At 44.0% G+C, this 14137-nt stretch overlaps 1 protein-coding gene across 1 annotated transcript in view; it reads left to right on the top strand.

Moving 5' to 3' along the window:
* Positions 1 to 596: 596 nt before the first annotated feature.
* Positions 597 to 14137, top strand: part of KDM1A (lysine demethylase 1A) — a 28067-nt gene continuing 14526 nt past the window's right edge. The window contains exons 1-4 of the mRNA XM_079325740.1: positions 597 to 941; positions 3742 to 3907; positions 8666 to 8725; positions 12407 to 12540. Coding sequence (XP_079181866.1) covers positions 657 to 941; positions 3742 to 3907; positions 8666 to 8725; positions 12407 to 12540 — 645 coding nt within the window. The 5' untranslated portion in view covers positions 597 to 656. The remainder of the gene's footprint in view (positions 942 to 3741; positions 3908 to 8665; positions 8726 to 12406; positions 12541 to 14137) is intronic.

Here is a 14137-nt window from a genome sequence, read left to right as displayed (position 1 = left end):
CAAACCATTCTGCTGAGTTAAATCATTATGTGATGAAATCGGCAAAAATTTCTCCCTTTCAAAGCGTTGAAGGGCCTCCATTTGTTCACGCAGGACTTGCGGCCACAGCGCTCCTTGCTGCGCTGGGTCACCAGCAGCTCCTCTGCAGGCTGGGGGCGGAGGGAGCGCTGCGTGTGCGGGGCCCGTTTGTGAGGGCGCGGAGCGATGAGCGGGGTCTGTGCCCGTGCGGGGTCTGTGCCCGTGCGGGGCCGGGAGCGATGAGCGGGGCCTGTGCCCGTGCGGGGTCTGTGTCCGTTCAGGGCCGGGAGTGATGTTCAGAGCCTGTGCCCGTGCGGGGCCGGGAGCGATGAGCGGGGTCTGTGCCCGTGCGGGGTCTGTGTCCGTTCAGGGCCGGGAGCGATGTTCAGAGCCTGTGCCCGTGCGGGGTCTGTTCCCGTGCGGGGCCTGTTCCCCTTGGGTCCCGGAGCGGCGGCGGCTCCGCGGGCCGGGCGCGGTGCGCGGATGACCCGCGGGCTGCAGGGGGCGCTGCGGCGCGGGGCGCTCCCGGGGCTGCAGCGCCCCCTGCTGCCGGCGGGGCCGCCCGGTGCGCGCGCGGCCCGGATGTGACGCGGGCTGGGGCCGCAGCCCCCGGGCGGCTCCTTTGTGCGGCGGGGGCGATGTTGGCGGGCGGCAAGAAGGGCGCGGAGGTGGCGGCGGGCGGCGAGGCCGGGCCGGAGGCGCCGGTGCCCCCGCCCGCCGCCGCCGGGGCACTGGGCTCCTCTTCGGATAGCGGCGGGGCTTCGGAGCGCACGCCCCGCAAGAAGGAGCCGCCGCGGGCCTCTCCTCCGGGCGGTGTGTCCGAGCCGTCGGCCGTCGGGGCCGCCCCCGCGCCCGGCGCCGAAACCACCGGCATCGCCGAGACCCCCGAGGGCCGCAGGACCAGCCGCCGCAAGCGAGCCAAAGTAGGTGTGGGGCGCTCGGGGTGCAGGCCCCGCTGGCGCCTCGTGCGCGCCGCGCTCGGGCCGGCGCGGCCCTGCCGGGACAGCACTGCCTCAGGCTCAGCACGGCACCGGCACCGGCACCGGCACCGGCCCTGCCGGGGCAGCACTGCCTCAGGCTCAGCACGGCACCGGCACCGGCACCGGCCCTGCCGGGACAGCGCTGCCTCAGGCTCAGCACGGCACCGGCACCGGCACCGGCCCTGCCGGGGCAGCACTGCCTCAGGCTCAGCACGGCACCGGCACCGGCCCTGCCGGGACAGCGCTGCCTCAGGCTCAGCACGGCACCGGCACCGGCACCGGCCCTGCTGTGAAAGGGCTGCCTCAGGCTCTGCACGGCACCGGCACCGGCACCGGCCCTGCCGGGGCAGCGCTGCCTCAGGCTCAGCACGGCACCGGCACCGGCCCTTCCTCGGGGCTCAGCACGGCACCGGGCCCGGCCAGGGAGCGGGTCCATGCCCGCACCGAGGGCTCCGCTGTCCTGAGTGCAAAGCACGACACGCGGGCGCACAGGGAGCCACATTGGCTTCAGATGCAGATCACCATCCCCTGTTATCCTTAGCCCACCTCATTGGCTCTGGGGCGGACTCGTGACCTGTCATAAAGGACAGCTTTCTGCTGCTGTTTAGGAACTTTTTGTGGTTCCTGACAGGATACCGAGCAGTAAAAACTCCCCAAATTCATGGCAGTGCGATGGAGCACTCAGGAGCTTACATTTTATCAGCAAATTCTGCTCTTATTGTGGTGTATGGATGCAGCCTCTCGAGGCTCCTGTGTGGGATAATGCTGGTTTTGCAGGTTGTGAAGGTGAAATCCGTGCTCAGTCCACTGTTCCTCACCTTCCCTCCATTAATGAGTTAATGCTGTGTAAAGGTGAGATTTAACTATGAAATCTAACAGCTGTAAAAGCTCTCCAGTAGTTTGGGTCTGCAGTACATAATTCTCATCTATTGCTCAGAATATATGAGAACATTACTTTTTTTTGTGAGACCTTTTTTTGGAAACCTTCTTTCAGAAGGTATTGAAAATCTTGACTATGCCTTGGGTTGGGTTGTTTGACACAGAAGCTGAAATTACTTTTTGGAATTGTTTTGTCCTGTGGCATTGAATGTGGCTCTTCAGAGCCATTGTGTGATGTGATGTGATGTGATAACTGGACTGTCCTTCACACATAGGAGGTGTTGGGTAGGTCAGTCTGGTGCATATTTTAAATCAAAATAAGATAGGTGTAGATTGGACATAAGGAAAGCATTTTTTACAGTGAGGGTGGTGAGGCCCTGGCAAAGGTTGCTCAGAGAAGCTGTGGCTGCCTCATTCCTGGAAGTGTTCATGGAACCTTGGACAGGGCTTGGAGCACCCTGAGATAGTGAAAGGTGTCAAATGAGATGGGTTTGAATGTCCCTTCCAGTCCAAACCATTCTGGGATCTTCAGCATTCCTTCTTTGTAGTGTCTGTTAACTAGTAGGAATTATGGCTCTGTGTGGGTTGTGTGTTGGTGTTTCTTTGCACTGGCAGTACCCATCTGCAAAGGGTGTTTGTCTCCATCTGTCACCTTGAGCACTCAGGCCAGCATGAGGTCACCTTCCCATGAGTGTTTGTGGTGTGAACTTAGTTGGGGAGGGTATCTAGGTTATAAATAGTCTAGGGAAAAGCTTAGGGTTTTTTATTGAACTTGATTATTTTTCAGAAGTTGTGGAAGCTTAAAGGGAATGGGAGACTTCAAATGGCCTTTGGACAGTAGCTGTGTGTGGCTTCAAATATCCCTGGTAGTGTGTGGATGTGCTGAGTGATCACTGTGGGAGTTCACAGAGGGTCCTGGATGTGCAACAGTGTGGAAAATTGAATATGATGGACATTGTGAAATGTAAATATTTAAAAGATAGCAGATCATGGAGTATGTTAGTACCTTAAAGACTCCAGGGTTTCCTGTACACAGTGACTGAATTGGACTATGAAAGATTCTTTCTTTTGGTGAGAAATCCAGAGTTGGTTTTCAGTTGTTGTTTCCTGGTGGAAGCTGACTTGGATGTTGGAGGATCACTAGCTGCTTTCTTTTTATTTTTCCCATGACTGCATATTAAGAAGTGCTTTTTTCCTTTCCAGTCAGTAGGGAAATTCAGTAGCAGTATCCAGAACTTTCTTACTTTGGATTGAAGTTTGGTTAACTAAGCAGTATGAGATGCAGCCCTTCCAGGCTAGTTCTTGGACTTTCCATGTTCCTTCAAGTTGGGGAATTTTTGGCTGGTGGTTTTATTTGTTGAGCCACTAGTGTGACCATTCTGGAGAGGAAGCAGCTGTGAGCCTCTGTACCAGGATTCCCAGTAAACAGGAGGCCATACAGGGCACAGGTGGGATTTCTGCAGGAAATGTTGGGTGTACACTTCTGGTCATCTGTGCTTAGCAGATTAAATTCAAGTTTGAACACATGGAGTGGACACAGAAGCTGCTTTTTATCCCTTGGCAGAGATATGAAGGAAGGGAAGAAAACCAGAGAGGTGAAATGATAATATAACACTCATAAATTTGGCTTGATGTGAGTAGAAAGCTCCTATTATGGAGTGCTGAAGATTTTTTTTTTCAGACGGAGTCAAAAGCATTTGGAACTTGTTAATCTTTGTTGCATTTTATAACATGGTATCTGCAATAAGAGTGCACATAAGGTAACTCAGGCCTTTTCTTTAAGCTGTTAGCAATTTTGTTACTAACATTAATGTTACTAGCCAGGCATCTTCAGTGTGTTTATGTTCTGTTGTGCTTTTCACAGGTCGAGTATAGAGAGATGGATGAGAGTCTTGCCAACCTATCAGAAGATGAGTATTACTCTGAAGAAGAGAGAAATGCTAAAGCTGAGAAAGAGAAAAAACTGCCCCCACCACCTCCCCCAGCTCCTGCAGAAGAAGAGAATGAAAGTGAGCCAGAGGAGCCCTCTGGTGAGTGGAGAGAGACCTTGTCCTCTGAAACTATTTACCTGATTTGTTAACAGAAATTAGGTAGGGCTGGGTGTGGCATCATGAATCCCATGTCTGGTTTCAATCTGGTTTTGAATAATTGTTCTACAGTGTTTTGTTTGCTGGCCTCATCTGTGGAAGGAGGGGAGAAACACAGAACAGCCTGATAAGGATAGGAATATGCATTAATGTAATTCCAAATGAAGCCAAACCTCTTGTGCTAGGTTCTCATGATCCTTACTGACTTGTCTTTGGGAGCTTACTGACCAGAATTGCCTCCCTGGCTCTTTGCTGCCACACCTGCTCATGTATGAGCATTCACTTATTCATGGGAGAGAAAAGAGGTTGGGTTTATGGGGGATTTTTTATGCAGAACAGATTTAAACTACTGTGATTCCTGTGGCTTTAAACTATGACTAATATTAAGTTCTGGTTGGATACTGTTTGCTTAAATTTCAGTGCTTTCCTTATTAGCATAGACAGAGCTTCACTTTACATTGAGAAGTTTTTTGGTCAGTCTTGTTGATGAGGCAGCTTTTGTAATTAGTGGTAGTAGCAGTACCCTATTCTTTGCCTCCATTGTTTACAGCTGCCACCATTAGTGAGGTCTGTTGGTGGGGTAGCACTCAGCTGTCTAGGTCATGCTTTTCAAAGTTCAGAGTCAAGAGATTTCATGGGGTAATGTGTATTATTAGCTGTGTTAAACAAGGGCTGAAATCTAGTGGTTGAATCTTTGCAGGTTTATCAATGGTGTGAGTCACTGTTAGTCTTCAGTTATCTTAATTTTGTTTTTGGCTGGCAGGTTTGAGAACATAGGACTGATGTTAGCTTGGGGATACCTACCTTCAGTTGCAGAAAGAATATTAAAAGCTGTGGGTGTGTTATATCTCTTATGATTTGCCCTTGTAACCTCTCCTTGTTGCAGCTGTTGGCTCCTGCCTTGATACAGGAATACTGTAGCTCTTGTGCTTGACTGAAATACCTGCAGTGATAAAAATCCTTCACCCCAGTTGTAGCTGGTGTAACAAAAATGGAATTTTTAATAGGTGTAATTAAGCAAGTATTTTAAGCTTACTATTTAATTTAGCTTAGGCATTGTGTTTAATCCTTGAGACCTAGTATTAAGACACTTTTTTATTTCTCTTAGATTCCATTTTGTACCTCTAAGAATGAGTATTGAAATCAGTTTGAGGCATAATCAGTGAAGTACAGTGGGAACAGATTTTGTCCCACAAAGGAATAAGCATGGAAGATGAGGAGTTTTGAGTCATGCTGTTCTATCCACACAGCAACCTGATAGACATTTATTTTGCAAGCACTGTGTTTGGCCATCTAAATACAGTCAATTTTCAAACAGGCTGTATCTAGCTGCCTAGAAATGAGTAGGTTTCAGATCATCATATAATTTCTCTATTCCTAGAAATTCTGTGAATATGCAAGAAGCAGTAAAATAGAAAGAAGACATTTCAAGCTATCATTCCATAGCTAGTCTTGCTGTAATTTTAGAGGTTTTTGAGACTATGTATGTTTGTGGATCTCTTTAGTTTTGTCTTTTTAATACAGGTGTGGAGAACATCAGGTCTTCTTATGCTGGCTGAATTGAAATTTTTAATTCAGCCACCCTTTAGAAGGAGTAGGCAGCATGGATTCTGCTGTATATAAAAGCAGTGTTTATAATTGAGGTTTTCCCTCTCTCTGTCACTTTGAAGGAAAAATTGAAGTGTTCAGTAAGAAATACTAAATTGGACAGTAATACCAGAGTAGGATTGCATACTGAAAATCTAGGAAAATTTTAGTTAGCCTGGGTATTACTATTAATTTCTTGTCATTGCAGACCTTAAAAAATTTGTTTCTGTGTTTAAAGTCTGTAAAAATGCAGGTAATGCAGTAGAGGCATAAAGTTGTCACATGAGCTGAAAATCCTGATTGTGCAATTCCAAAATGTGCTGGTGCTAGTGTGTGGTATTTCATTATCCTGTCCCTACAGACAGCTACAGGAAGGGGATTATTAAGTGTCACACTACAGGTGACAGCACAGTTCTGGTTTTCCTTGAGCAGGTTCCATTCATGTGTTCAGCTGTGGGGACTTCCAGGTGTTCTGGCTATTACAGTCTGCATTTGCAAGATGTACTGCATGCTCTTGCAGAGCAGTTCTAAAAGGTGTGGCAGTATTTCATGGTTAAGGTAATTTTCTTAGACTATCTCTTTTTTTTCACTTGAGGAATATTGTCTAAGAGCAAAAAGCTTCCAAAACTCTCTTTCAGTGCTGACTGATTTGTGTTCTTGTTTGCTACTATCCCTTTTGGAATCAAGGACCTTGCTTCTTTTTTTTTCTTCTTTTTTTCTTCTTTTTTCTTTTTTCTTTTTTTTTTTTTTTTCTCTAAGAATCTTTGTTTTATTTTTCCTCACCAAATTGGATTTTCATTTTTAGGGCTGCAGAAGATTTTCTTTACTAGCTCCTGGCCTTTTCATGTTGTCAGTATTCTTATTTTGTGGCAATCCTGTAATTTTAGGTGCTGTTTTCTAAGCAACTGAGTATGATCAAGATTAAGATCAAGGAAATGGTCAAGCTTAGTGGTGCTTTGTCTCTTTATTTTATCTGACTTGTCTCTTTCCCTAAATAAATTCAGTACTCTGTGATACTTGTGTGCAGCTATTCTTAATTTTGAGACAGTGGATCATTATATGAAGTAGATTCCTTTGTGGAATTCTTCCTCAGAGCTCTCCAGCTCATGCTCTGTTATTCTGTTGCCTTGAGACTTTGAGCAGATTCTGCTCTCACACATTCTGTTGAGCTGCAGTAGTTTGATGTTTGAACTGAGATCAGCATTTTGCTGCTAGCTCCTTTACAGCTGGAACCTTTCTTCCAGGGAAGGAGAGGCAATTTTCTCTAGCAAGTGTTCTTTCCACACTTCTCTGCTCTGAGTAGCATTTAGAATTGTGTCCAAGCAATCAGTAATAGTGATGAGAAGAGGAAGATTCTGATTTCTTTCTGTAAGTAAGCTGAGAGCAGTTTTTTCCCCCCTGCTCACTGTCAGTGTTAATTCAGGGATTATGAATGCCATAGACTGAAGTCAGAATCTGTTTAATTTCTTAACTTATGGAAGGCACAGATGGAACTCTTATTGCAAATTAATGGCCTGTTCTTGACTGTAAATATTCATGTTTCAATTGTGTTAGTCTCTCCCAGAATGGAAGCAAGTCTTGAAATGTTTCCTGCAAAATAAAGTACTTGCAATGTTGATCAAGTAAAGAATTACATCTTGCTGTTGCAGATATGTTTATTCACAGAATCATAACTTGGGCCTTGTGAGGCCTACCAAAATACAATTATTTGTCAGTCTCATCATGAGTTTTTTTATTTCCCTGCTGCCAGACTAATTTTATACAAGTACTAACTATGGTTCCTCTGCTGTACTGAGGGCAAATGTCTGTCTCGTTTCAGTTCCCATTTTATCTGTAGATGTTTAATGTTGTGACACTCTAGATTAATCCAGTTTAGCACAGCATGGAAACATTTGTTTAACTTTGTGTTTTGCTTTAGGGGTTAAATCTGTAGTTCAGATGAAATTCTCAGTTAGTGTGTTCCTTAAGAGCCTTAAATAACATCTGGTAAAATTGTGAACCCAGACTCTGAAGAGTATTAACAGTTGTGTGTTCAGCCTCAGGTTAGACCTTGCTCTTACCTGTTTGGAGGTTCCACCTGAGCAGCTGTGCTCTAGGAAGTGGCTGTTCCATTCCAGTGACCACTGCAGTGTGTTTCAGTGCTTGTTGATTTGGACTTGCTGACTGTTGAGCTGTGTGGTTTGTGCAGCAGGGGCCAGGAGTGTGCCATGGCTTCTGAGCTCTGCAGGTCATGGGACTTCAGGGAACATCTGAGGGTGGAAGAGTATTGCTCATGGGCTCAGCTCAGAGCTGGTGTCTCCTGTGAAGTGAGCAGTATGTGAGGTGTGTAATGGCTTTGTTCCTTCAGGCACTGCAGCTGTACTCATCCCTCTTCTCAATCTGCTCTGTTTGTGTTGCAGTCCTGTTTAGGACTTAGGTGCAGGCTAAGGTAATTCTGAGACTTCTTCAGATCTTTAGATGAGTGCTTAGCCTTTCCTCATGTTTCCTCCACTGGCAATGTTGAAAGACTTTCAGTCTTTCAGTGCTGGATATTGATCACTGATCAATGATATGATGTGTATTGGCTTCAAAGGCAGTCTTAGTGTGTTAGATAAAACACTGATGGTGTATCAAGGGTACTGAAGCCAAAATAAGTGGTCTGAGCCTTTCAAGAATTGTTCTAGCATCAAGCTTAAAGGAAGGGTTTATGGGGAGTAATAGGATCTCCTGAATATAAGAGGCTTTTCAAAATGCTTTAAACTATCTCCTTGGGGTATGGGGAGACTTGGGAGCACCACAGGCAAGATTATCAAATTCTTAGGGTTTGAGATCCATAGAACCTGATGGTATCCATCTGCCAGATCATAAGTATTTAGCCACCAGGAATGCTGCATATGGTGTACTTCTTTATTTCCCATTAAGTCTGATGTAAAGCGTTCCAGTAACCTGGATAACACTTTAGAACATAATTTTTTTGGTGCCCTGAACCTAGGTTCCAGAAGATGGGATTCTCAGAAAACGGGTTTAGTTAGTTGGTGAAATTTAATACCTAAAACGCCAACTGCCGGGCCTTTATGTCCAGTATGGTTTCACTTATGGAGTAAGGTCCCTGAGTTCTCCTCTTTCCTTCCACAGGGCAAGCAGGAGGACTTCAAGACGACAGTTCTGGAGGGTATGGAGACGGCCAAGCATCAGGTGAGGGTGGCGTTTGATGCTTGCCACTGAGGAGCAGGAGCCGCCAGTTAGGGATCCATGCGAGTGCACACGGGTGTGGCTGCCCCAGTGTAGCAGGAGGTGCAGGAGCTGGGTACCCACCTGTTTCAGGAGTGTGGGGTGTTCAGATTTCAGTTGAGGTCTGTAACAACTGTGGAGAAGGGCTCTAGCTAACCTGTGTTGGAATGCCTCAGGCCGATCTCTCATCCCTCCGCTCCTCTCCATGTTCAGAGGAGTCTAAACATACAGGAAGCTGTTTCTAACCTAGCCAGGTTGTACCACCCAGACTGACACAGCTTTAGAACAGTATACACTTTTTTCTAATCTGCTGAAGAAACATTGCAAGGAGTACCTTTTTGCTCCTTTCTTTTTGTCTTTTGGAAGGGTTTGTGTTTGACCTGTGTCAAACTTAGCCCAGGAGATTGCTGGGCAGATTCAGTCTGCTGCTCACTGACTGCATTGGGAATTGCCTTTGCCATTTGGCCTTGGTACTGCTGCTGGCAGTACTCACTGCTTCATTCACAGGATTGCTGTCTTCACTCCTAAGTACTTGGAGTGCTACTTAAAATCTTCCTCTAACTCTGCTGCTTTTGCTCTCACTTCAGGATTAGGGTTTTAAACAAGAGTCAAAGGCTCCAGAACCTATTCTGTACCTCCAAGCTGCTCTTTTTGAAGCAAATAGAACTTCAGGATACTCATCTAAGAGTGCATCCTTTGCTATTGTAAGGGAGCCAGATACTGTTATGGATGTTACCATTTGCATGGAACTGCTGGTTTTTATGGCTCATGGGCTTAAGGATGCATTGCCTGTTTCATTTTTAGGTAGGCATTGGCTGATTGGAAATTCTGCATATTTTGCATTTTGTATTATATGCTGAGAGTATAACAACTGTCCAATTCAACAGCCAAAATCCTTTCACTCAGTGTGTTCATCTGCAGATGTTTTCTTTAAATTAGCAGCATCCCTTAGGATTTCTTCTGTGGGGAAGAAACTCAATACACAAAACTTCAGCCAGTTAGCTGAATGGCAAGTGTGTGTGCACAAATGTGTGTGAGGAGGAGCTGAAAACCAGTCTAGGCAGAACCTTCCCAAGGAGAAGCACATAGCTTTGAACTGGTAATCCCTGTCATGTGTGGCTTTCATGAAATACAAGCATTAAGGGTGTGAAATGGGATTTAGTCAGCCTGAAATCCAGATCCATTTATATTTGAGCTGTGTAGTTGCAGAAGTAAAGTCAAGGACATTTAGTTCTTATAAGATCTTCCAGTGATTGGCCAAATAAAAATGCTATCTTTGCTATTAATAGCTATGCTTTTTGTAAATTCTTGTATGGAAAACTCTTGTGGGTTGTTTTATTAGTGTTTTTTTGGTTTTTGTTTGGGTTTTTTTTTTAACTGAATACCTTTGCTCATCTTGAGCTACTCTCTTATTCTAGTTTTAAAGTTTGGGTATTGCCATGAAAACCTTAAAGGCCAAACTCAACCCACCTTGGGAGTTCTTTTCAAAACAGCAGCACCAGGTTCTCTGGCTGCTCACTTGGAAGAAATAAATCCCAAACCTTTTCAAGAAACTGCCAAGTTGCCTTAAATGCACACATCTGAGATTTTGTTTGATGACTGCATGGCTTTCAGCAGGTACCTGGAGAGGCACAAAACCTTCTGTTAGCACAGACCTGTAAGAGGGAGTCAGGTTCAGCATTTCTGGTCTTTACCTGGCCATTCTATGAAAATTGTGCTGCTGAGATTTTTGCTAGCACTTGAGGATCTAGAACCTTAATTAAGATTGTTAGCTTTAGAAAAATCTCAGAGAATTGCTAACTAGTTTGATTTCCATACCCAGTTTTACAGAATTCATAGCTGAGCAGATGTTGGCACACTTGGGCCAGTGTTAGATGGAAGGACAGCACAAGGGCTGGGGGATGGTTCTTGCTGGAGAAACTGAAGTCCTGATAGAGTTGTGGGTTTCTATTCCACAGCTGAATATTAGTGCAGGAAACATTGTGTGTCAACTTCTCCTTTGGTTAATTTTATTTTGCTTGCAGTGCTCTGTAGCTTCTCTTACTAATTTCTTCTTGTTGTAAAATTAGTGTAAATGATTACAGACTGTTTTCTTTACCTTGAGTCATCACACAGATCTTTTGATCTTTGCTTGTGAATGAATTTTTGGTTATGGGTTTTTTTTGGTTGGTTGTTTTTTGTTTTGTTGGGTTTTTTGTTGTTTGTTTAGCTTGGGGTTTTGGGGTTTTTTTTTCTTGTTGGGGGGTTTTTTTGTTTGGTTAGGTTTTTACTTGGTTGGGTTTTTACGTGGTTGGTTTGTTTTGGGGGTTTTGGTTTTGGTTTGGGGTTTTTTTGTTAGTTTCACAACCCCATTGCCTTCTTTGGGTTTTTTTTGTTGTTTTTTTTCAGCACCTTTGGGAAGTAAAAATACTTGGAAGTTAAAGGGGTGTGTGGTGGCACCAGAATTAAAAGCAGGGAACTGCTCTTCCTGATGCAGTGACATGTACTGCTATACATGAACTTCAAACTCTTAAATAGTTGTCTTGGTTAGTGTAACACTGCAAGCTTATATTTACTTTGCTGTTTATTGTAATCTTTTGAGCAATTCCAGTTTCAGCAAGTGATCTAAATCATGCTGTGTTACTTGTGGGGTTTTTTTGCCCCTGGGATGTATTGGTTTCTGTCTTTCTAGACTGAACATCTTATCCTCTGTCCTAATCAAAGTCACTTTTAGGCCATGGGAGATTTAATATTTTTCTTGCTGTATTTCACATCTCAGGACTTTGCTTTGCTCGCTGTGCTTGCAGGATTTGCTTTCTGCACTTGTGCTGTTGCACTTGATGCAGCTGTGCCTTAGTTTGTCACTTTTTCTGTAGTACAACATAACAGAGACTAAAGGAAGCAGGGTCCAGAAATGTAGTTAGATCACTGCCAGTGGGAATTGGTAGAATGCAGGTTCCTATATGAATTAAGGCTTTTCTTAGAGAACACCTCTCTTGTATGGGTTCAGCATCAGTCTTTTACATGTGGAACATTTAAAAAGAAAAGTTGGAAATGTGTTGTTGTAGGCAGCACCTGGGGAGGGAGCACAGGAAATTTATAAGTATGATTCTATTTCATTGCACTGTGTGCTGTAAATATATCAAATAGGCAAAATGAGAGTTTGAGGTGGGTTCCTCTAGCTGGAGAAGGTCAGTGCAAATTAAACTTTGAGAGGCAGGTGAGAGTGGATGGTAGATGCTGTGCTTGTATGTTACAGATATTTTGGCTTTGAACAGGTTCTAAAATGGTTTTCCAGTTCTGTTAAAAAATGGAAACCACTCAAATTAAGGACAGCATCTAAAATAATAATGTTTTATTATTAATACATATGTGTGCATGTGTGTGTGTGTGTTATATACAATGTATTGATATGTGGTATTTTTCAGGCTTTGTTTTTTGAGGGATTTTGTTTGCTTTATCTCTCTTATAGTGTAGTTTTTTCATTATCTCTAGATACCTGTAATTCAAAGAACTGTTGACATGGAAACCTGTATATCCTGCAGAAGTAAATAGAAAACATCCCATTAAACTGACCCCTGTACCATGTCCTGGCTGAATGCTCTGCCTAGGAAGGGGGTAGTGTTCCTTTGCAGTGCCTGTAGACTACTTGTCATTTTCTTGTAGGTGTGGAGGGTGCAGCTTTCCAGAGCAGGCTTCCCCATGACCGTATGACATCTCAAGAAGCTGCCTGCTTCCCTGACATAATCAGTGGGCCCCAGCAGACTCAGAAGGTGTTTCTGTACATCAGGAACCGCACCGTAAGTTTGTTGTAAAGTGTTGGTGAAAAAAAGGGCAGGAAGTTTGTGTACATTGCTGAGACTTTTGGGTTGTTGCTATGTTGGATGGAATTTTTAGTTTTGAGACAGTGGGGTTTCAATTCTGGCATCTGTCATGCTCTTGAGTTGTTAAGAAATGTGTTATCCAGTTCTTGATCAAAGCAGTGTTGTGAGCAGCATAAAGAATCTATGTGGAGTATTTGCAACATCCAAAACAAGGATCAGAGTTTTCTCCTGTATTTTGAAAGGAGTATTTTGGAAAGCTGAACTCACATTTGAGAAATTATAGTAGGAAAGCAAGAAATACTATGAAAATTGTTGTGTTATCATAATTAAGAGACAAAACACTTTATGCACCACTCAGGTTTTTTCACAGACTAAAGAAGATCAAGAAACATCACAGGATATTGATCATGGTAACACACAGTGCTTAATTACTTAAAGAAGTTAATTAAGATTTATGTGTGGTGAACATCTTCATGCTAAGAGCATGACTTCTGCTATTCCTGTAAAATTTTCCTCTAACTCAAATTGTAACTTCTGGGAAGTCATGAGATCTGTAAAAACAGGCCAGAGCATGCCAAAAAGTTTGGAAAACAATTTGCACAAAAAGTGTTGGAAGCAGGAAAGCCTTCCACTGAAACTAAGAAATTACTAGAGAGAGATATTTGCAGGGAAAAGCAGCACTGCTGCTCTGTGGGCCTTACTGATTACAGAGGAACTGGAAGAAATTCCTGAGCAGGAATCCTGTTTGAGAAAGGCTTGTGAGAGTCCAGTGAGAACAGCAGAGACTGTGCACAGCTGGTATGAAGCCAGTGCTCAGCAGAACTGCAAACTGCAGTGTGCAGCCTCTTCATGAGCCATTTGCCTCAAATAACCTCCCAGATTATAAGGAAATTATTTTTTTTATCCTTTCTATTCATTATAGTTGTAGGATTTCCACTTTAATGTGGTATCTGTGAGAAACTGTGAAGCTCTTACACCACTATACTCCTATAGAGTATAATGCAACTCTAGGGAAATCCTCAAATAAATGTCTAATTATGGAATGCAAAATGGAGTGGAAATGTATGACCTAGATCTAGGCATGGAACAGTAAAACTATTTATTAACTCCTGCCTCTCTGCTACAAAGTAGGAGTTTTGTTGGGAAAGCAGTTATTTTCTAGTATGAATTGACCTACTAATATATCACAGAAAATGCTTCCTGCTCCATTTTTGCACTGTAAATGTCCTGTAAATATTTTTTTTGTGTATATGTGGCCAGTGTAGTCCATGGTCTTATATTGGTGAAGATGGATTGGATCATTAAATGTCAGGGATAAATAAACCTTATAATGTGAAAAGTACTGCTGTAGATTTATGAAAACATGAAATCTGATGCCTAAAAGACAGTGCTGGCTGACACTGCCAGCCACACACATCTTGGTGCTACCTTGGTGCATTTCCACTGTTTGAAGTGGTGTGAGAATTTCAGACTGTATTGCACCTTAAAAACACTGGAAGGTGAAATTCAGTGTGGTTTGGGTAGTCATGCCAAAGGTTAATTCATTCTGAGGTTTCATCTCCTGACAGTATTT

The sequence above is a fragment of the Erithacus rubecula genome, assembly GCF_903797595.1.
Source record: "Erithacus rubecula genome assembly, chromosome: 23".
Classification (NCBI taxonomy): domain Eukaryota; kingdom Metazoa; phylum Chordata; class Aves; order Passeriformes; family Muscicapidae; genus Erithacus; species Erithacus rubecula.
This window is presented reverse-complemented; position numbering and strand designations above follow the sequence as displayed.